Raw genomic sequence first — 19,790 nt, 5'->3', positions numbered from 1 at the left:
TTTCCTCTGTAACGTTAGTTGTTGTGGGTTTTATTTTTGGTTCACACACAAGTGCCCTCAAACGTCATGTGTCGAATTCCCTGCTCACGTTTTGTCCCTGGCGTGCAGGGTCTGTGTCACACGGTCCTAGAAGTGTCTGTGTCCCAGTGCCCTGGTTATGGGACCAAAAGCCCAGGTGTGCAGGTGTCCCTCGGCCACGTGGTAAATTACCCAGCTGGTGGCTTAAGAAAGCAGAAACTTACACTCTCACAATTCTGGAGCCAAAACTCTAAGGCCAAAGTGTCCAAAGCCTCGCTTCTTCTGGAGGCTTTCGGGGAAGGTCCTTCCTGCCTCTTCCATCTCCTGGTGCAGCTCCTGGCACCCTGGGTAGTCCCGGGCTCGTGGCCGCATCTTTACCGCCCCAGCCTCCCTCCTCACAGGCCTCCCCAACGTGTGTCTCCCTGTGTGTCTCTTACAAGGACACTTGTCCTTGGATGGTCTAGGGTAATCTCATCTCCAGGTGCATAACTAATTGCATCTGCAAAGATTGATTTCCCAAATAAGGTTTCAGTCACAGGTCTCAGGGGTTAGGATGTGAACACATCACTTTGGGGACATATTGCACCATTACCTTGGGAACTACAGGGAATGCGGGGCAGTCAGCCCACAAATGAAAGCACCTTCCTCCTCCCGGCCGGGCCCTCGCCGGAGCTGTCCAGGTGCCCTGCAGGGCCAGCCCACCTGTTCCTGGTTCTCATCCCCCTGGTTTCTGCGCCAGGGGTTGCCACGCAGCCCTGGTTCCTCCAGGCTGCTCCTGGGGGGGGCCCCACCCCACCGTCACTCTCCTCTGCCCACCCCTCACTGTTTAGACCGTGGGCATGTCATGCTGAGCATGTCCGCAGTGGAGTCTGGAGCAGGGCTGGTCCAGGCGGAGGTGCGTGGTCCTGGGGCCAGAGCTGCAGGGGCAGAAGGTCCTCACTCTGTCCGCCTTCTCTGAATTCTCCTGAGTTCCCTAACTCATGTTACTGTTCAGGTGACAGTTAAGAGAGAACATTGTGTACATTTTATGTTGTCTTTCTAGTAAGTGGGACATTCTGAGGGGGCCCAATACGTTGTGTGCTTTTGGCCAAAGAGATGCTAACCAGCATTTACTTGACTGTGGATCAGAGGGTGTCTGCTCAGATAGCTGTCACAAAGCACCACACGCTGGGTGGCTTTTAAACAGCAGCCGTTCACATCCACGCTTCTGGAAGCTGGGAGTCTGGGATCAGGGGGGCCAGCAGGGTGGGGTTGTGGCAAGAGCCTCTTCTGGGCTGCAGACAGCCACCTTCTCGCTGTGTGCTCACACGGTGGAAAGCAGAGAGGAGGGGTGAGCAGTTAGGACCCTCCGTGGTCTTGTCCCTGGGAATGGGGACACAGATCCTCCATTTAGACCTAACGGTCTCAGCCAAGGTGGTTTCAGTGCTGGCGGTTACAGAACCAAAATGAAATGAAGGCAGCTGTCCTACAGAGCCGGCAGGCTAGCCCTCCCCTTGCGGAACTTCCTGCGGAAGGTGTGCAGATACATGGGGACACTGGCCATGGACATATAGGGCCAGTAATTTTGAGCCTGGTTATCCAAATAAAGGTTTATATGTCATGTGCCTGGAAAGTCGGGTTAAACCGAGAATTTTCTGAAAGCCAGGCAGAGACTCTGGTAATTAGCAAATATGCATTTCACTTTAATAATGCTAGAAGGTCATCACAGGCTCCTAAGTATAAAGCAGTGTGGTCTCTGGCAAAGGACGCGGGAAGCTATTTCAATTTTGCAATTTTGTTCCGATTTCTTATTTTAAGTTTTAAGCTTCAGGCTGTGGAATGTCAGCATTCTGGGGAAGTGCTGGGATTTGGGGGGGCATGTCATCTCCCCCTCATTCGTGTACAAATTACGCAAAGCCTTCTCGAAACCTTGCCTTCAATTATGGCTCGAGTCACAAGTTAGAATCATGGAGGCTCATAGTTGGACCTGCTCATCCACTTCCCAAGGTCAGGGTTCGAAAGCCAACTCCATTGGCTGAACGTGCTGGGGGCTGCAAGGTCAGAGCTGAGCTCCATGCCCCACATCACTGACCTTAACCTTGGGGTGTCAGAAGGGAGGGCCACCAACATGTCCTCTGTGTGCGGGGGTCCTTCATGTAGACTTACATTCCCACTCATTTCAGGGATAGCATAGCGATAAGAGTGAAGGAGTGGTGATGGACCCACTTATTATAGATTTTAATTAGAACTCATATATGGCACATCCCAAATTGTATTCCTTTTCTCTGGGTTTTGAAGGTAAATACGCCTGAAAGGGACTCTCCCCCAGGAATGCAGCTGAGGGCTTCTCCCACCATGCGTGACCAGAACACACCCTGTGACGCAAGTCTGGATTCCTGCGTCGCGGGGGGGGGCGGTCTCGCTGGCCGTTCCTTCTGGTTCCTCTTGTCCTTGTTGTTTAAAGCACGAAGCTTTGGACCCTTTGACAGCTCACGACTTTGGTGAAGAGATGAATGTTAAAAATATTCAAAATATTTTCACCTTCAGATTTGTAAATACCAGTTAGAGTAATCAGCCCAGTGATCTTTCTCATTGTTACATTGTTGGTTTACTTTCAGTGTCCTTGATATGGGCACCTGGGCGTTTACAGACCTGAGGAGGTTTGGTGCTCAGTGTCAGAGATGACAGAGCCGGCTCACGGTCTTGTTGCCCGGCCCCTCATTGACAGCACCGCTGGGGCTTACCCGGCGGGCAGCCACATTTCCTCTCTGTCCTCAGAAGCAAGCTCTTCAGTTGTGAGGTCTCCAGCGTGGGTGTTCACCTGGGGAGTCCCAGAAAGAGGTGCAGTCTGAGATGTCAGTCAGGATGAAGCCCCGTCATCCTCGGAGCCCAGGAAGCCGCTCCCCACCTCTGCCTGGAGCTCCAGGCTCGTCCATGAGTGGCGGAGAACCGTCCTCATCCGTGTCGCCAGGAAAGGGGAACGCTGTTCAGGGAGACCAGCCAGCCTGCAGCCCTTCTCTCCCGCCCTGGGAAGACTGTGCGGAGCTGGTGTGGACAGTGGGAAGCTGGGCGCCTTCCCATTGTCCTGTCCTGCGGGGGATCTCCTCGGCCCTTTCCCCGCGTGTCACTCCAGAGTCAGAAGGAATTGGCAAGAACGATGCATCTGGGAAAGAAGTTTCCAGATGCCGGACGAAAATATCACTGAGACCCACATGCAGCTTAGATTTTGAGTCCCGTGGACCTGACGAGATAGAGTTTTGTTCTTTCTTTCTTTTTTTTTTATAGTGAATTTTCTCTTTGTTTTTTGGAAGCCCTCCCAGAAAGAAGAGTCACATGTTATTCCTACGAGTAGTTAGAACACTCGGAAGTCCGAGCTGATGTTGGGCCCAGCGGGGACGTGTCTCACCCATGGGGATGCCCGGCTGCCACGGCCACCCACTCGTCCTTCCTGGGAGAGGACACCCTCCCTCAGGATGACTGTCCTGTCAGTTTGGGGTTTCTCTTCTAAGAAGTGTCTCCCCACCTTCAGATCCTCTTGCGCGAGAACCGTGTGCTGGTTGCTGCTGTCCGCTCTGGTCACGAGGGCACTGACCTGCCACCCCAGCAGGGCCGTGGGCCCCCTGGGCCGAGCCAGTTAGGACCGCCGCTGTGTGAGTGTCCTGGGACGCCCCCGACAGAGGGCCGCACGCTGGGCCGCTGAAGACAGCAGATGTTGATTCTCACACTGTCCTGGGGGCCGGGAGTCCAGAGTCAAGGTGTGAGCAGGGCAGCTTCTGGGGAGAGGCCGTGCCAGGCCTCCGCAGCCTCTGGCGGTTCCCCACCGTCCCCGGCGTCCAGTGGCTCTGGTCACATCACTCCGGTCTTGGCCTCTGCTGTCCCGTGGCCTTTTCCCTGCGTGCACACCCATGGCTCTCCCTCCTTGAGAGGACGCTGGGCGTGGGTCAGGGTGCACCCTGCTCCAACACTACGTTATCTTAGCTCAGTTGCATCTGCAAGCACCCGATTTCCAAATACAGTCACAGGCCTAGGTACCTGGGGTCAGCACGTCAGCCTGTGTCTTTGAGGGAGACAGGTCTACACGTAACAGGGTGGTGGGGTTTAAGCCATGCGCCTCGGGCCCTTCTGACTCTGGAGCCCTTGCCCCGCCAACGCCCTCCTCTGCCAGCCTCTTCTCGTTGCTTTCTCCTGCTTTACAGCCTGTGGACGCCGGTGTCGTTACTTTGGACTTCGCAGGTTGTGGGGTTTCGTGCCATCGTGGGAGGGAGCTTCTGTGATTTTCCTGATCCCCTCATGATCAGACATCGACCCAACAACCCACCCACCCTCGGGGACAGTGCTGCCCTCGGGGCATCTCTGGGGGCTCGCGTGTGCCCCCCTGCCATGGGCAGCCCTTGTCCCTCCAGTCCTGCTGCGGCAGATGCCATGGTTCCCAACGAAGGCCCCTCCTCCCCTTCCAGCTCTGATAAAGTACATCCGGCCAGTGTTCGTGTCCCGGTCGGACCAGGATTCCCGAAGGAAGACCGTGGAGGAGATCAGGAGGCGGGCACAGTCGAATGGAAAGTGGCCACAGGTAATGCAGTCCTGCTTGTGTTTTGAGCACATTTATTCCGGAAGATGTGAGCCTAGAGATGGGGGCCTTCCCTGGGGGCCAGGTTCGTTTTCTTTCATTTTGTTTGATGAGCATGTGAATTCAAGTTTGTGTTAAGTGTCAGGTACTTTTGGTCCTAAAATTTGAAAATTGAAACAAACGAGAAGACCGTTCTCATGCGTATCCCAAGTTCCCAAAGCATCTTTACTGAAATGACTCTGCTTGTAACCTCCTGCCCTCGCGCTTGGCACGGTCTCACATCTGACGAGTGCGCCGGTCCGTGAGGCGGAGCTTGCCCACATGTGCCCGGCGCCCGAGGGGGCGTCAGGAAGGCCTGTCGCGGGCGGCGGGGCGGTGGCCTCAGCCAGTGTCAGCTGTATTTCCTTGAGCCGAGCCCGAGAAGCTGAGCTCCCTGGGACTGTCCAGGTTCTGGGTGCTCAGAGAACATTGGAAGGCCTGACTGCCGGGCACCCCCGCCCACGGGCAGCCCCTCGGGGCCGCGACGTCCAGGGTGCCTGGCGCCCCACCTCCGGATGCAGCCACGTGGGCTGTAGTTTCCGGTGCAGGGGGCAGAGTTTAGTTTACATCGTGTGGCTAGAGGTCAGTACGAGTCTGAGTAATTTGGGGTTCCAGTGGGGGAGGTGTTTAACCGCTGGTTTTGCGGTGTTTCTGGTTGCTGGCCCGGCTGTGCCTCGGTTCTAGCCCTGGTCCCGATGCCGTCAGCCGAGCGCCCTTCGCTGAGCCCTCCTCTGTGTGCCCTCGTCCCGCGTTGCCCCGGGGGGGAGGCTGCGTGCTGCCAGGGTGTCCAGGCAGCAGTAGCTCGGCCTCACGGTGGCCGTGATCACCCCCACGCACGCTCTGAGGAGGCGTGTGCTGTCTGCATGTTTGCATTGCTTCCAGATCTTAATAGAACTTACACTTAGGAAATCCACGCATGCTTCCGTCATGCGTCTAAGCCGTTTTGAGTGAGTGTGATTAAAGCATCTCAGCAGTGGAGAAAATAGACCGTATTCTGGATTCTGTTTCTTTAAGGCTGACCTTTTTTTCTTTTCACTCCAAGATAATGATTTTTCCAGAAGGAACATGTACCAACAGGACCTGCCTAATTACCTTCAAGCCTGGTATGTAATTTTCTTAAATTCTGTTTTCCTCCTTGAGCAAAGTGGGGGAGACACTCCTGGGCCCGTTCCCTGCAGGGCAGGGCTGCAAGCCTGCGGTCTTCCTGACATGACACGGCCAACAGCCATGTTGAGGGAGCCTTCCAGGCACCCCGTGACCATTCACCAGGAAGGGGGGCAGAAACGCTGCTTTCCTCTGGGACCAGCATGAGACGGGCCCCCGGCAGAGGAGCTCTGCCCTCGAAGTAAGATGACGCCCCTTTTCCCCCAGGTGCCTTCATCCCTGGAGTTCCTGTGCAGCCTGTGGCTCTACGGTACCCGAATAAACTGGTCAGTGTATTTCCTGGGGTTACAGTGACCTGCCTGGGAATGCGAATTCCCGGCGCCTCAGCGGGTCATTTCTAGCCAATCCGCGATTCCAGGACCACTCCAGTGTTCGTGCAGGAAGGGCTGTTGTCACAGGTCATGGAGCGGTGGGCCTTCCTCCCCGCTGATCGGTCCTGCCAAGTTGATGTGAGCCATCCGCCCTCGTCCTCAGCAGCCTTAGCTCTCTGTTCACCTGGGAAACAGGAGCATTGAGAGAATCTAAGTTCTGAAAGGCTGGGGGCAGCGGGCGGGAAAGGCGTAAGCGACTCTGTATTGAATATGCCTCTGTGTGCGGAGGTCTTCACTTGTTATGTCAGAGCAAAGTAAAAGAGGGGGTGTTTGGGGCTCCGAGTGCCTGGGTGATCTTGACGGACCCCCAGCTCGGGGGAGGCAGGAAGGCAGGAAGGCCGGAAGAAGCCTCCGCGGGTTGTGGTCAGAGCCCCACCGCGTGTCTGTCTGAGCATCCGCAGCTGTCCCTTCCCCCGGGGGCCCTGTGGACGTGCCACACACATCCGGTTCAGTGGGCCGCACTCCCCAGGGCAGGCACCGAGCTCCGGTGGGTGCTGTTCAGCGCCGGCTGTATCTCACTTCTGCCGTGACCCCGTCCTGGTGGATGTCCTTGCCCCTGCATCGGCATCGGGCTCTTACCGCTGAGACTCGTGTCCCCGGGCCCTGCGTGGATGCGGGTGCACTGGACTGTTTCTTGATGGGGGACACGTGAGTTGGGTTTGTTCACTGCACTGAGCTTTCTCCCTGTCATGGTGCGTCTTCATGACGACAAAAAAGAAACTCAGCAGTCACAACATGGTGCGGTCTGGAGTTGCTAGCCTAGATGGAGGCAGAATTACGTGTGACATCTGTGGGCATGAGGGGCCGGCCCCCCACCTCTGGGCCAGACCCGGAGGGTCCCAGGTTTACACACCAGACCCTGTGCCTACAGGTGCACACGGCACAAAAGAGGTTCTCCAAGGGGTCAGTTGGTAGATGTCGGTCAGAACCCGTAGCCGCACAAACTGACAGATAAAATGACTGTGACGTGCACACCAGAAACTCTGAAGAGGCGCATTCATTAGCCAGCGTCTGAGACTAAGAGAATGGTCAGTGTGTGGAATTCTATATTTTTTATTTCTTTAAGCTTGTTTCGTCAACTTACTTTAAGCAGATTGCCTCTACTGGGTTCTCAGTTGTCAGAGAAGCAGGACAGCTGCTTTGCTCACTCATCCCATCAGTCTGTGTCGCGTTCTTCAGCGGCCTAGCTTCAGGGAGAACCACCACTAACAGCTTTGCGCGCAGGCCCGTGTGGAGGACGAGTGGCTGAGGGCAGGTCGGGGGCCGGGGAAGCCCCTGTGGTGGGTGGCTTTTCAGGAGTCCATGGGAAGCCAGCAGGTGGGTATCAGGATTTCGGAAGAAAGAAGCCCAGTGTCAGGGTAGAAGCAGGGTGTGTGTCCTCCCACGTCCCCACCTAGGTGGCTGGTGCAGCAGCCAAGACTGCAGATGGGGGGCGCCCACGACACTCGGGGTCCTGGGCACGCTTGGGGCTCTGCAGTGGTTTCTTCTGCTCCCTCCCAAGCCTCGGCTCATCTGCTAGGCGTCTCTGGCCCAGAGTGGAGGCCAGGGCCTTGGGGGTACAGGTGGGTGTGGGTTGGAATGAGCCTCATGTGGCAGGTGATGGTGATGACAGGGCAGGTGTCACGGGGACTGCTCGCGAAAAGCAGGTTCCTGCGCTGTGGACTGATACTGGCAGGGATGCCTTGAACACAGGGAAGGGCAGAAAACGGAACCGGGGCAGCATCTCAGGCTGACGGCAGAATTGCGGACCTTGGAGCTGTGGGAGGAGAGGAGTGTGTCTGGGTGGCCTGGAGGTGATGAGCACCCACCTGCTCCCTTGTCCCAGAGTGGGCTTGGGAGGAAGAAGGGTACCAGCATCTCTGGGGTCAGAGGTGGGCCAGGTTGAGGGCCAGGACAGAGGGAGGGCACACCGTGGAAGGAAGGGCTCATGAGGGAACTCCGGGTGCCTGATTTCCAGCTGTGATTCACTTTGCTCCTTTCTTGCCCCCAGGACACCATCACGTGGACCTGGCAAGGCCCCGGAGCGTAAGTCAGACCCTGTAGTGCCTTGTGTGTCCTGTCCTGCTGGGAAAGCACAGGGGCCGCTCAAGTGACTGCCCTGCATTCTGGGCACTTCTGCAAATGTGGGTCCTCAGAACACATAACCCACTGCTGTCTGACAGCAGTCAGGGTCTGCCCGCTGTGAAAACTAAGTGTGCAAGCCTGGCCTGCTCGCACACTCCTGGGTTCCAGGACCCAAGTTAATGGTCTTCAACTCCAGAGGGAAGGTGACTGTGAGTGCTCTTTCGTCCCCACGTGTGCCTGTCGGCTCAGTGGCCACCATCCCATCCGCACCGCACCCCGCAGCTCCTGGAAAAGAAAGGGGAGCTGCAGGGACGGTCCTCCTCTTAAACAGCTGCACGGGGGAGGCTCGGGTTCTAGGACAGCAGGCCTCCGTGGTGCCAGCCTTTGACCTGGTGCAGCAGAAGGGTGGGTGGTGGGGCCAGGCAGAGCCCTCCCCTGGGCACGGCATTTGGAACGGATGCTGGGGAGGGGAGGTGCCCCGAGGGGCAGCATATGTGGGTGCTGGTGCTTACGCTGCTGAGGCCAGAGTGTGGAGGGTGGAGGGTGAGAAGCCAGGGGGACGCTGGGAGAAAGGTGGGAAGGGCTCCTTTGGGCCTTGGTAGCCAGGCTTGGGCCTGGCAGTGATAGGGCAGAAGTCGGGTATGTACAAGAGAGAGTTCAGAGGACAGTTGCCCACTGCGGAGAGGAGCAATGGCCCAAGGACAAGAGACTCCAGATGGCTCCCCATTTCCAGCTTCTGCAAATAAAGGGTGGTGATGCCGTTTCTGAGGTCAGGAGCTCTGGGGCCGGCCTTGGGGGTGGCATGACTCAGGGCCTGTTGAGTCTGCATTGCCTGGGGACAGCCAGGTCTGGGACAGTGTCACGTAGAGGAGGTCTCCTGAGCCAGAAGACACACTTGGGAAATGGGGGCATGCAGGGCAAAGGAGAGCTGCAGGAGTGGGTGCATTTGTTGGGACAGTGAGGAACCCTGATTAGTAAGGGTAGCCCCATCCTCATCACAGCGTTGTGAGGCTCGGCTTTAGGCTGAGGGAGGCACAGCAGCCCCTGAGCAAATTAACTGCCCAATAGCGCCCTCTGCAGGGGACAGGCGTCTGGGGAGTTTGCTCCAGAATTGGAAGTAATTTAATTAAAAGACATTGAGAATCTTTTAACCAATGCTGTAAATCTGTTCATTTTCAAGGTTGAAAATCCTGTGGCTCACACTGTGTCAGTTCCACAATCGAGTGGAAATCGAGGTTCGTACAGATGCAGTGTTAAACAGCGTTACGCGCGGGTCTGTAAAGATGCAGAGCCAGAGTGCTGTGTAGGCTGTCCAGATGCAATGTGGTACAATGTTACGTCGGGGTCTGCACAGCTATAACGTACATGCTGTTCCCTGTGCACATACAGTGTTAGGCAACCTTTGGCAGAGTCTGTGCACATCCGCTGTTACGAATGTCGGCGCCGGCCCCCATGCGGAGCGATCCCCTGTTACGTTGGCCACGTGCATCTGTGTGCATACAGTGTTACACAGTGTTACGTTGTGGATGCGGTGTTCTGTCGGTGTCTGAGACAACATGATGTTATCTGTGTGGCCGTGAGGCTTTACTGGTGTCTGCAGATACAATGAGATGTGGGCATCTCTAGAGATAGTGCTGGTATCTACACAGACACGATGTGCTACATGTCACGTTGCTGTCCGTACAAATACAACATTGTGTGTCATCTGTCTTGCTTTGAAATCTTTCCACTTCTCTCTGCTCCTCAGAGGTACTTCCCTGTGGTTTTTCATCAGTCACATTGTGTCTCTTGCATGATTTTGCAAGAATCAAATAGGTCTTTAAAAATCAACAAGGAAGTTAAACCCTTCTTTTATTATGGTGAGCGTAGCTTAAAGGCATTTAAAATTGGCACATGTGCAGTGAATTATGTCTCGGCATTTTTACATGATACCGATGCTGCCGGATTCATATGGCAGATCTGTCGTCCTGTCATTCTCTGTCTAGTCCGTGGACAGATCACATAACCTGCCTCCAGCTTTCAGCCCGTTGTATGTGCCAAAGTCATGATACCCATTCTCTCGGCTCAATTCAATAGCCACGTTTGTGTAGCGTGTACGTTTTATCCAAGGGGATGAGGAATAGAGTCTCTTTCTTAAAAGGGAATCAGTCGGCTACTCTGCCCCTGAAAAGGGAGCCCGAAAACAACGGAAAGGGTTTAATGAGGCAGTTTGCTACCTTCTGATAAAAGTTGCAGAGTTGCACTGAATTTACATGGATTTCAGCCAGGTTCCAGATTTTTCACTTCAGTACAACATAAGCCACTTAATTACAACACACTGAGCCGAAAGGTCCCTGGCCCGAGTCCAAGGGTGGCAGCCATCCACGTAGAATGTTATATGTGGCTCATCTGCGGCTGGCTGGGAAGCAGCCGTGCAGCGGGGCTCAGGGGAGGACACCTCCAGTGTGCACTTCTCTATTTCAGGCCTCAGTTCCAGTTTTCAGAGTTGGTTTTTATTTTTTAAGATTTAATTATTTGTCAGAGAGAGAGAGAGCGAGCGAGCACAAGCAGGGGGAGCAGCAGAGGGAGAAGCAGGCCTCCCGCCGAGCAGGGAGCCCGATGCGGGGCTCGATCCCAGGACCCCGGGATCATGACCTGAGCCGAAGGCAGATGCTTGACCGACTGAGCCACCAGGCATCCCCACAGTTTTCAGAGCTTAAAGGAAACTCTGACTTTCTGAAACCCCTTTAAGTGTCTTCACTCGTTCTGTGCTGACAGGTATCAGTGCTGACGGGAGCACCTGCCACGATTTCCGTGGTGTGTGGTATACAGTGGTGGGGAATGCCTGAAACCACGTGGTGGGAACTAATAAGGCTTCGGGGTGTCCCCGTATTGTTGTGTGTCTGTATTAAAGAAAAAGGGCTCGGTGATGTTTGGCTTTCTGCACAGTGGAGTTGGCAGCCAAGTGTGGGGCTTATTTAACCGTGTGTTGTGTTCTCCCCAACACAAGCGGAGACTTTTAGAAAGAGGAGCACACATGTAATTCTTGTGCACCCCGAGAGAAGGCTTCCGTGTGAAATTAGAAATACGGAGTGCCCTGGCAAGCACGAGCTTCTGTCTCGGGGGAGCGAGCGGTCCTGAGGAATCGTGGGTTGTGTTCACACGCATGTACATGTGTGCGCGTGTGCGTGTGCGTGCACACCGTGGCCACATTGAGGTGGTTCTGATGGAAGCTGCTCTGACAGATCTTCATCGTGTTAGACTCATGACTGCACTGTGGTGGGCTTGTGATGCGCATGGAAGTAATGCAGCTCTCTCTGTGCTCAGTTCCTCCCCGTGTACAGCCCTTCGGAGGAAGAGAAGAAGGACCCCGCACTGTACGCCAGCAACGTGCGGCGCGTCATGGCCGAGTGAGTGCCCCGCGTCGTGCCGTGTCGAGTCCGCGGCGTCCTCCGAACACCCCCGTCCCCTGGGAACCCTCGGAGTGTCAGGGTGTCCATGCATGGGCTGGTTCCTCCTTCGCATGGCACAGACCATAGTGGCATTCGGAAAACAGGTCTTTGCAGAAGCAAATGAGTAAGTGCTGACTGTGCATGTGGGCAGGCGACCCCCGGTCTCTGCCGGGTCCTGCTTCTGGATCTGCGTCATCGTCACCTAACCTCATAAATTTCCCCCGTGTGGTAGGAACCGGTCACCAGGGCGCCGGGTCCGTGCACGCGATGGGGATGCTAGCTCTGCCTGGCAGCCCGCGGGACGATCTTCCTCTTCACGTTCTTCATCTGCTCGTGTGGTCTTTGCTGGTGCTCTTATTCCATCTTACCAGATTCAGTGTGGGAACTATACGCTGATCTCCTAAGATAATGTGCGCTAATTCCACGACAAGTGAGCGTGCCGTTCGAAGTTTCTTGCTTCCTGATTCCACACCGTTCCCGGCTATCTTGGATGGGGTGACATCAGCCTGCGCCCTGCGTTTCTTCCTACCTTCCTACCCTCACCTGCCCTGTCCCGTCTTCTCTCTCCTCCTCTCTTCTGCTCCCGGGCAGCAGGGGCTGCCTCTTGTTTGGCCACCGTGGTGCGGGGGGAGGTTCTCAGCGGCTCCACAGGCGTGCCCCCCCGCCTCGTGGGAGGTTCGTGTGGCTCTGGAGGGGTTTTCCCTGCACTGTGGCCGAGCTGGTGTGACCGAGGTGTGAAGTCAGCCCCATCCCCTCACTGTGTGCCCATCAGACCGCCCACATTCATGTATTCTGTGAGACTGTACTAAGCAAAATTATAACCTCAACATATGTAAAGTAAAACTTTGCAGGGTATTCAGACATTGTCCGCACGCCCCTCAGGAAGGTAGGTGCTAGGGACAGAGTCCAGTGGAGCGCCCCCAGCCTCCTCGGGCATCCACTCACCAGAATTCATCTGCTCACTCTCGGAATCCCACACCAGGACGCATGGAGAGCAGTCGGCTGTCAGGATGCACTTGACTCTCAATTTGGGGGAAGTCAGGGTGTTCAACCTCTTGATAAAGAAATAATCTCCACGGAATCAAAGGTTTGACAGGTTAGGTGTAAATTTTTTTAGATCACATTCAAATAAATTAGCTAATTATATTAGAAAAATATATATATCATAAATTCTCTATGTTAATGGAAGAGAAGCATCTTAACATCGAATGGAAAAGGGCAGATTAGCCACTGGGCATCCCCCTGCCCCAGCAGCCATGGGAGAACCCAGAAACGTGGAAGTGGGTCCTTGCACCCACCGAGAACGGCCCAGGCCCCGTGAGCATCGCGGGCAGCCCGAGTGCGCCTCCTCCTGCCTCCTTGTGGGATAACCCGAGATGCTCCTGGTAATCCTAGCTTCTGTCCCCACACGACGGTACCCCGGTTGCCGAGCGGGGTCGTACTAGCTGTGGAAGAAAGACTTCGAAGCCCCTGTGTCCTAGCCACAATTGCACGGTACCGTCACGGCAGGGAGGAACTACTGTGGAGATGATTAAGAGCCCGTTCGGCTATTGGGGGAGGGGGCTTAGTTTTAAATACTTGGCACATTTTCTACCATTGTTTCCTTTAATAGAAGAAGGGCATTTTTTATGAGATCTGATGCAGTTCTTTAGAATGGCTGAGCTCTGACTTCGGGGCACCACCAGCCCCGATGAAGGCGACCCCTGGTCACCCCTAAGATGAGTCGAGCTTCCAAGTTAGACACCCGGTGGAGTGGTATCCTCGACACCAGCTGCACACTTGCTTCCTAGCAGGGAGGAAACCACAGTAATACTCAGCTAACCGCAAAGCTTGGCGGAGCCCCAGGTTCTATGTGATTGGACTTTGGGGTCCACTGCTAAGCGTTCATGTTTAGTGCCAGATGTGGACTTGAAACATTGTCTTTCTGTGCATGTCAGCGTTCAGAGTGCTCGCCACCCAGTGGCTCCCAGGGCAGACATCTCTGTGACAGGGTGCTTCCATGGGCGAGCGTGAGAACTCTGGTCCCGCAGCGCCCTGGGGCGAGCGCCCGGGACCATAGCGCCCCTGCTTGGACCCCCATCGCCTCCCCCTTCTTTCCCCCAGGTTCTGGCCTGCACAGGCCCTGCCCAGACGCCCCTTCTTGGGGAGGGACACGTGGGAGCGGATGGGAGAGAGGGTTTTTCCTGTCTGTGGACAGCTTGGGGGGACGAAGCCTGTCCTCCTCCACGTGTCCAGACCCGGGGGAAGTTTTCAGGGTGTCCCTCCCACAAGGCCTTCCCGGCTTTATCTCACGGAGCACAGGCTGCCGCGAGGGCTTCTGCCATCTGCTGGGGCTTTCTCTGATGGAATGGCAGGAGACGGCCTTGCTGGGCTCCCAGCAGCCGAAGGGACAGAGCACTACTCACGGCCGCCTGACGGGCCCCTACAGGCTCGAGAACGGTTCACCGGCCTGGCAGACATCTTCACAGATTGCTGTGCTTTAGTCCAGTCTTAAACGTTGGCTTCGTTCTGGACACTTCCTCCTGCTTCCTGGAGTCCTTTCCTCACCCCAGCGCCGCCGACTCCCCGGGGCTTTCCAGAGCGAAGCCGCCGACCTCCAGCTGCGGCTCCGCGTGGGCCTCCCACGTTCTCGGGAAGTTGTTCTTTCCATGGCCTGCACGGCCGCCCTGGACACTACCTGTATTCGTAGCAATTTCTTCCTGTTTAACTAAAACAAGGTTTATGGGGGCCACAAAATTAGCACGCGGATACCCCTGCAAAAGCATGACTTGCAGATAAGCTTCATGAGCCCCAGAGGGAGGGATCGCCGACCCCAAGTGCATGTCCTCACGCACAAGCCACGGCCTGCCTCAGACGCACGGGGTCTCGGTGGGACGTGGGATGGGTGCCACTGCCGCGTGGACGGGGTCAGGAGCCACTGGGGAGGGGCCTGGGAAGTGGGGCCTGCGTTACTTTGATGCAGCTCCCTCTCCCGTGGTCACCTTGAGCCGTCCTCCTCGCTCTGCTGCTCTGGGGGCGCTTGACCAAGATGCCCTCCTCTTTGCAGGGCCCTGGGCATCTCCGTAACCGACTACACGTTTGAGGACTGCCAGCTGGCCCTGGCGGAAGGACAGCTCCGTCTCCCCGCGGACACCTGCCTTCTAGAATTTGCCAGGCTGGTGAGGGGCCTGGGGTGAGTGTGGCGCTTTTTCTTTTCCATCCCCTCCCTCACGCGCCGTGGCTTAACTGGCCACGCTAGAGGGCTTCGCTCAGGAATGGGAGAGTTCTGAACAGCACTGCCGAGATGCTTTTTCTAAGACGGGAAGCTTCCAGAAACTTGTGTCAGGCCCTCCCAGGGGCCCCCACCCTTGCCGTTGTTGGTGACCAAGCCGGAGATCGCGGTGGGCGCTGAGGGCCAGCTGGGCCTTCAAGCCGAGAGAGGTGCTTGTGCTCAGGGTTTGTGGGAGCTTTCCACGTGTCCACGTCAGTCCGCGTGGAAGTCTCATAACTCTCCGTGCTCAGCGCAGCGGTCCCAGCTGACGGTCACACCCACCTGCCCGAGGGGGTCCACAGAGCGGACAGGGTGTCACCCCCGTGTAGACGCTGAGGCAGAATACATGGTGTGCCTTCAAGTTATTAGAACACAGTTTGTTGAAAATGAACTTGCTGCTCACTGTAGAAGCAATTTTAATATTTTGTTGAGTCTCGTTACAGTAAATCTCCTGTTTTTGGCATTCTGTAACTTTAATGAAAAATATCTTTTTCTCTTTTTGTGTGTAGGTTAAAACCAGAAACACTTGAGAAAGATCTGGATAAATACTCCAAAAGCGCCAAGATGCAGAAGGGAGGAAAGTTGGGTCTCCCTGAGTTTGCGGAGTACCTGGGCGTCCCTGTCTCAGACACGCTGGAGGACATGTTCTCCCTGTTTGATGAGGTGGGACCGTCACCCTGGGAGGGGTTTCATGGCCAAACCTCCAGCTTTCAGATGTGTATTGTTTCCTAATAAGCATTGTTTGGGGATTTGGGAAGTAGAGAGGGAAAACGGCCCCCCCTTGCCCCGACCAGCCCCCCGTCCCTTGGGTATTTTCTCCCATGCTTTTAAATGCATGTAGAAGTTTGACATTTAAGTTGACATTTGCTGATAGACCTGTAGTTTAGGGTTTTAAATGGAATTGCTAAAAAGCCTAAAAATATCAAAGAGTGTTCCCTCCTCCAGAAATCCAGAATTTCTAGGTAGTGGGCCTCTTTCCCGATGATGGGTGTACGGGGTCACCATCGGCCTTCCGCCAAGTGCGTGAGGACTGTCCCGTGTGGCGCCGCATGCACATCAGCCAACCACGCCCGTAATCAAGAAACCCATCGTGTCTGGACGAGGAGTCCACGTTTGCCAGTGCAGCCCTGGACATGGGTGGCCCTACCGGGCGTGGGGGTGGGAGACAGTGCTCCTGGAGTCGCCTCTGCCCTGGTCCACCCCTTGGCTTGTCCCACTCACTGCGGTGGCCCGTTGGTTGGAAGCAGCGCCTGTCCCCGTGGTGACCCCCAGGGTCACTGAGGACCTGCTGCGTGGAGCTCAGTGAGTGTCCAGCGGGCCAGGCCTGGGCATTGACCACATCGTCGCCTGAGACCCGCCTTCATTCTACACGCTCACCTCTCTGCCACATGCGACTGGGTTCTTAGAACACGAGTACGCCCCTTGCCACGTGCTGGGGTTTTCCTCGAAGGAAAGCCTTAGCAGGTGGCATGAGTCTCCTGGACTCTGAAAATCAACCATAATGGCCTAAAAAGGGTGTGTGGTGTGGCCACCTTGCAAAAGCCAGTTGGTTATGAATGTTCTTCCAAAATACTCCTTTGGTAGAGGCAGAGAAGGTCTAGGAATGAGTGTTCAAACCCAGCTCCCCCCACCCACGGGAGGGGCTGAGTTGTCCCCTGAGGGCGTGTCTCGTTCCCAGAGCGGAGAGGGCAGGATGGACCCTCGGGAGTACGTGGTCGCCCTGTCTGTCGTCTGCCGGCCGTCCCGGACTCTGGACACCATCCAGCTCGCGTTCAAGGCAAGTGTGGCGTTTATGGGCATTTAATTTGTAGGGACAGTGAGACACGGGGTCACAGCAGGCCTCGCCTACGTTTTCACAGCGCCTTATCACACTGGCAGACGTACTCTGTGCCTGATTGCTATTTTCACGGAAGCTTCTATCAGCCATTGTTGTACAAATGCCCCCAAACCTCCTCGAATCAATTTCCGCCTGCAGTTCGTAATCCACACTCACGTGAAGGGCATGGAGGAGGGTCTTCGTGAGTTCCAGCGTGCCTGGACAGGGCTGGTGAGTGCCCCACGCCAAGTGGTGTCACACAGCCATCCTGTGCAGCCCCACACCTCTCAGCTCTCCCAACTCGACCTCTTCATCAGCCCATTGACTTAGGGTGCGAAGGAGCTTCCTGTCCAGAGCCGAGCCATTCACCCCTGCTGCAGGGATTCTCAGACTCTGGGAGACACCCATAATGGGGTCCCCGCTCACCTGCGGATTCACCTGGCTGGCTTCACCAGGACACCGTCAGCTAGGACAGAGCTGGGCTGGCTTTACTCACCTAGAAACACATTTTGTCAGGGTCTCAGAATGGGTACTTCTCGCAGGTGCAACTCACGTTAACCAGATTCATGAGAACCTGAGGTATGAGCCAGCTGGATGCTTGTCTCTCACTGCTTAGAGAATGCCCCCTTCCTTGTTTATGACCCCAGCAGCCCCTCCCCATAGCATCACTGGGAAACCCCCTCGGTGCACGGTGCCTTATGTGGATCACACCATGAGAATTAACCAGCTGACTGATATTTGGTGGGCCCTGTCTAGGAAGGCCTGACCTGCCTCCTCCAGCCTGAGCAGGCTAGCTCTGAGGGCCCTAGGCCTGCACCTGGCTCGTGGCCTCTCTGCGCTCCTGCCTTCAGCACACCCCATTGTGATGGACCCCAACCCGGCACCTTCTCTGCTGTCCGCTTGTAGTCTGCTCTGGGAACAGTGGCCGTGCTTGGCTTGTGTCTCGGAACACAGAGCAGACCGTTTTCCAGGCAGCCCTGCCGAGGCTCCTGCCTGCGGGGCAGGCTTGCCGGCTGTGGAAGGAGGTGGATCCGGGGCAGGCGCACCCCCCAAGGCCGCCTTGCTGGGCCTGCCTGGCGGGGCGGACATCCTTGCCCTGCAGGGGACACACACCGTGGCTCACGGCACGCCCCAGCCCTTCGGTGCCTTTCTCTCGGTCGCTTGCCAGAACCAGAGCAGAAGCTGTTGGAAGGAGGGTCCGTGGGTCAGCCACCTCCTGAAGGTCAGGCCCGGTGGTGGCTCGTTTGTGTTACTGAGCAAAGGCCCGTTCCTGTGCCAGCAAGCCCAGGGTGCCGGCTCCATCCCTGACCCGGGGGACACACACTGCTGCCTGGAGGCCCCTCTAGTGGGAGGGCGGGCCGTGCGCTCAGAGCTCAGTACCCCGTGGGGGTCCGTTTGTGAGCGGAGTTCCGGCTGTTCCGAACCAGTGGGGTCAGGGCCTGCTCGAGAGCTGGGAACCCCGTGAGCAGGAGAAACGGCCTACACAGCTGGGGGGTCATGGGGTGACGCCGGCCTCTGCCTGCAGATGTATGGGTCACAGGATGGAGACATCGATGAGGACGCCCTGTCCAGCATCCTCAAGACTGCCTTAGGGGTGGCAGAGCTCAGCGTGACCAACCTTTTCCGGGCCATCGACCAGGAGGGGACAGGGCGGATCACATTTGGTGAGTGGCCCGGGAGCAGGGGGAGGAGGGCCCCATTGTACGGGGGGTGTGCCCAGGAGGCGGGGCTTGGGGACACAGTGCAAGCGAAGCCCACGCATGCTCACCAGGGCGCCGTGTTGTCTTGTGCAACACAGAATTCCCAGAAGGAAGATTCTTCCCCAAGCCCGGCAGGAACGGGTTAGGGGATTTTGAGTCTGATTTGTGCAGGGGACGAATAGAGCCAGATCCGACGCCCAAGCTTGGAGCCCCAGATGCACGCTGTCCCCGGGGGCTGCAGACTGTGTGTGCTGAGGCAGCCCACGGGGGTCCATGATCCGGGTCCCCTGTGGAAGCAGGGAGCCTGCCCCATCAGGACTGACCGCGGTGGGCATGTCCTCGTGGGCTGGGGGGGTGGCTCATCAGTTTTAGCCACACAAATTGGGACAGCTACGATCCTCAGGGACTCAGACCTGAAAAACCCACTTGCAGGCTGAGGTGAAGGGGTCTGGGGCAGTAGGATCCCTGGAAGGCAGCCCCCCTCGGCGGGCCCGCCAGTGTGCACATTTGGTAATGAATGTATTCTCGCTAAAAAAGAGTAGACATTTGCTCAGAAAAGGTCATTGTTCATGTCTTGTTTGGACGTGTTTTTAAAATTGCATCCAAATGTCAGACACGAGTGTGTGTGTTGATTTAGTGTGTGTGTGTGTCCACCTGCACAAAGACTGTGCGTCCTGGTGCGTTTGGGTAGTCGTGGTGCTGGGGTCGCTCACAGTGAGCACTGACCAACTGCAGACATTCTCCAGTGAGTCGTTCTGTGTCCCCCAGAGGAGCACGGGCGGTTTCCCTGAGGTCTGTCGTCTCCCACACCCAGGCCTGTGAGTGTCACCAAGCTCCTGGAGGGCACTCTGCACCCCAGGACTGGGCCCCAGGGCTGTCGGGAGATGCACAGGCTCAGAGCCGCTCGGGCCCCGTGACCAGCTCGGACAGTGGCCCGGTCTCCCGTGCACGCATGCCTGGTCTCTCCAGAGCGTGGCCGTGTCCCTCGCCAACACCTGCCTTGCAGAGATCAGGTCCTCACGTGGACGCTTCGTCCTGTCCCCAAACCAGATCCTCTGATGAACAGCATCTCCCTCACACAGAGTACCCAGAATACACCGCTGAATTCAAAATCATGTTTTCTGTAGATATCCCCCAAACAGGAATAGCTGAAAGGACAGACAGCCTGCTGTGTCATGTGCAGCAGAGAAAAGGAGAGGGTCCCTCCTGTCCCCCTCCCCCTTCCCCACCCCCTCTTCCCTTCCCCTCTGCCCCCCGCCCTCCTTCCTCTCCTCCTCCCCATTCCCCTCCCTTCTGCCTCCCCTTCCCCCGCCCTCCTCCCCCTCTCCTCCAACCCTCTGCCCCTTCCTCCCCCCTCCCCTCTCTCCCTCCCCACTCCCCTCCCCCGCCCT

At 56.5% G+C, this 19,790-nt stretch overlaps 2 protein-coding genes across 2 annotated transcripts in view; one reads left to right on the top strand and one right to left on the bottom strand.

Moving 5' to 3' along the window:
* Positions 1-18,560, top strand: part of LPCAT1 (lysophosphatidylcholine acyltransferase 1) — a 43,095-nt gene extending 24,535 nt beyond the window's left edge. The window contains exons 4-13 of the mRNA XM_081825853.1: positions 4,455-4,567; positions 5,646-5,706; positions 5,975-6,033; positions 8,129-8,163; positions 9,383-9,437; positions 11,509-11,591; positions 14,680-14,805; positions 15,393-15,546; positions 16,562-16,660; positions 18,225-18,560. Coding sequence (XP_081681979.1) covers positions 4,455-4,567; positions 5,646-5,706; positions 5,975-6,033; positions 8,129-8,163; positions 9,383-9,437; positions 11,509-11,591; positions 14,680-14,805; positions 15,393-15,546; positions 16,562-16,660; positions 18,225-18,545 — 1,106 coding nt within the window. The 3' untranslated portion in view covers positions 18,546-18,560. The remainder of the gene's footprint in view (positions 1-4,454; positions 4,568-5,645; positions 5,707-5,974; positions 6,034-8,128; positions 8,164-9,382; positions 9,438-11,508; positions 11,592-14,679; positions 14,806-15,392; positions 15,547-16,561; positions 16,661-18,224) is intronic.
* The window catches only part of SLC6A19 (solute carrier family 6 member 19), a 251,713-nt gene that overhangs the window by 91,217 nt on the left and 140,706 nt on the right, over positions 1-19,790 (bottom strand). The gene's annotated exons all lie outside the window — the stretch shown is intronic.

The sequence above is a fragment of the Leptonychotes weddellii genome, chromosome 7, assembly GCF_054177405.1.
Source record: "Leptonychotes weddellii isolate Sample4059 chromosome 7, ASM5417740v2, whole genome shotgun sequence".
Lineage (NCBI taxonomy): Eukaryota > Metazoa > Chordata > Mammalia > Carnivora > Phocidae > Leptonychotes > Leptonychotes weddellii.
The sequence above is the reverse complement of the archived record's forward strand: the minus strand, read 5'-3'. Positions and strand labels throughout refer to the sequence as shown.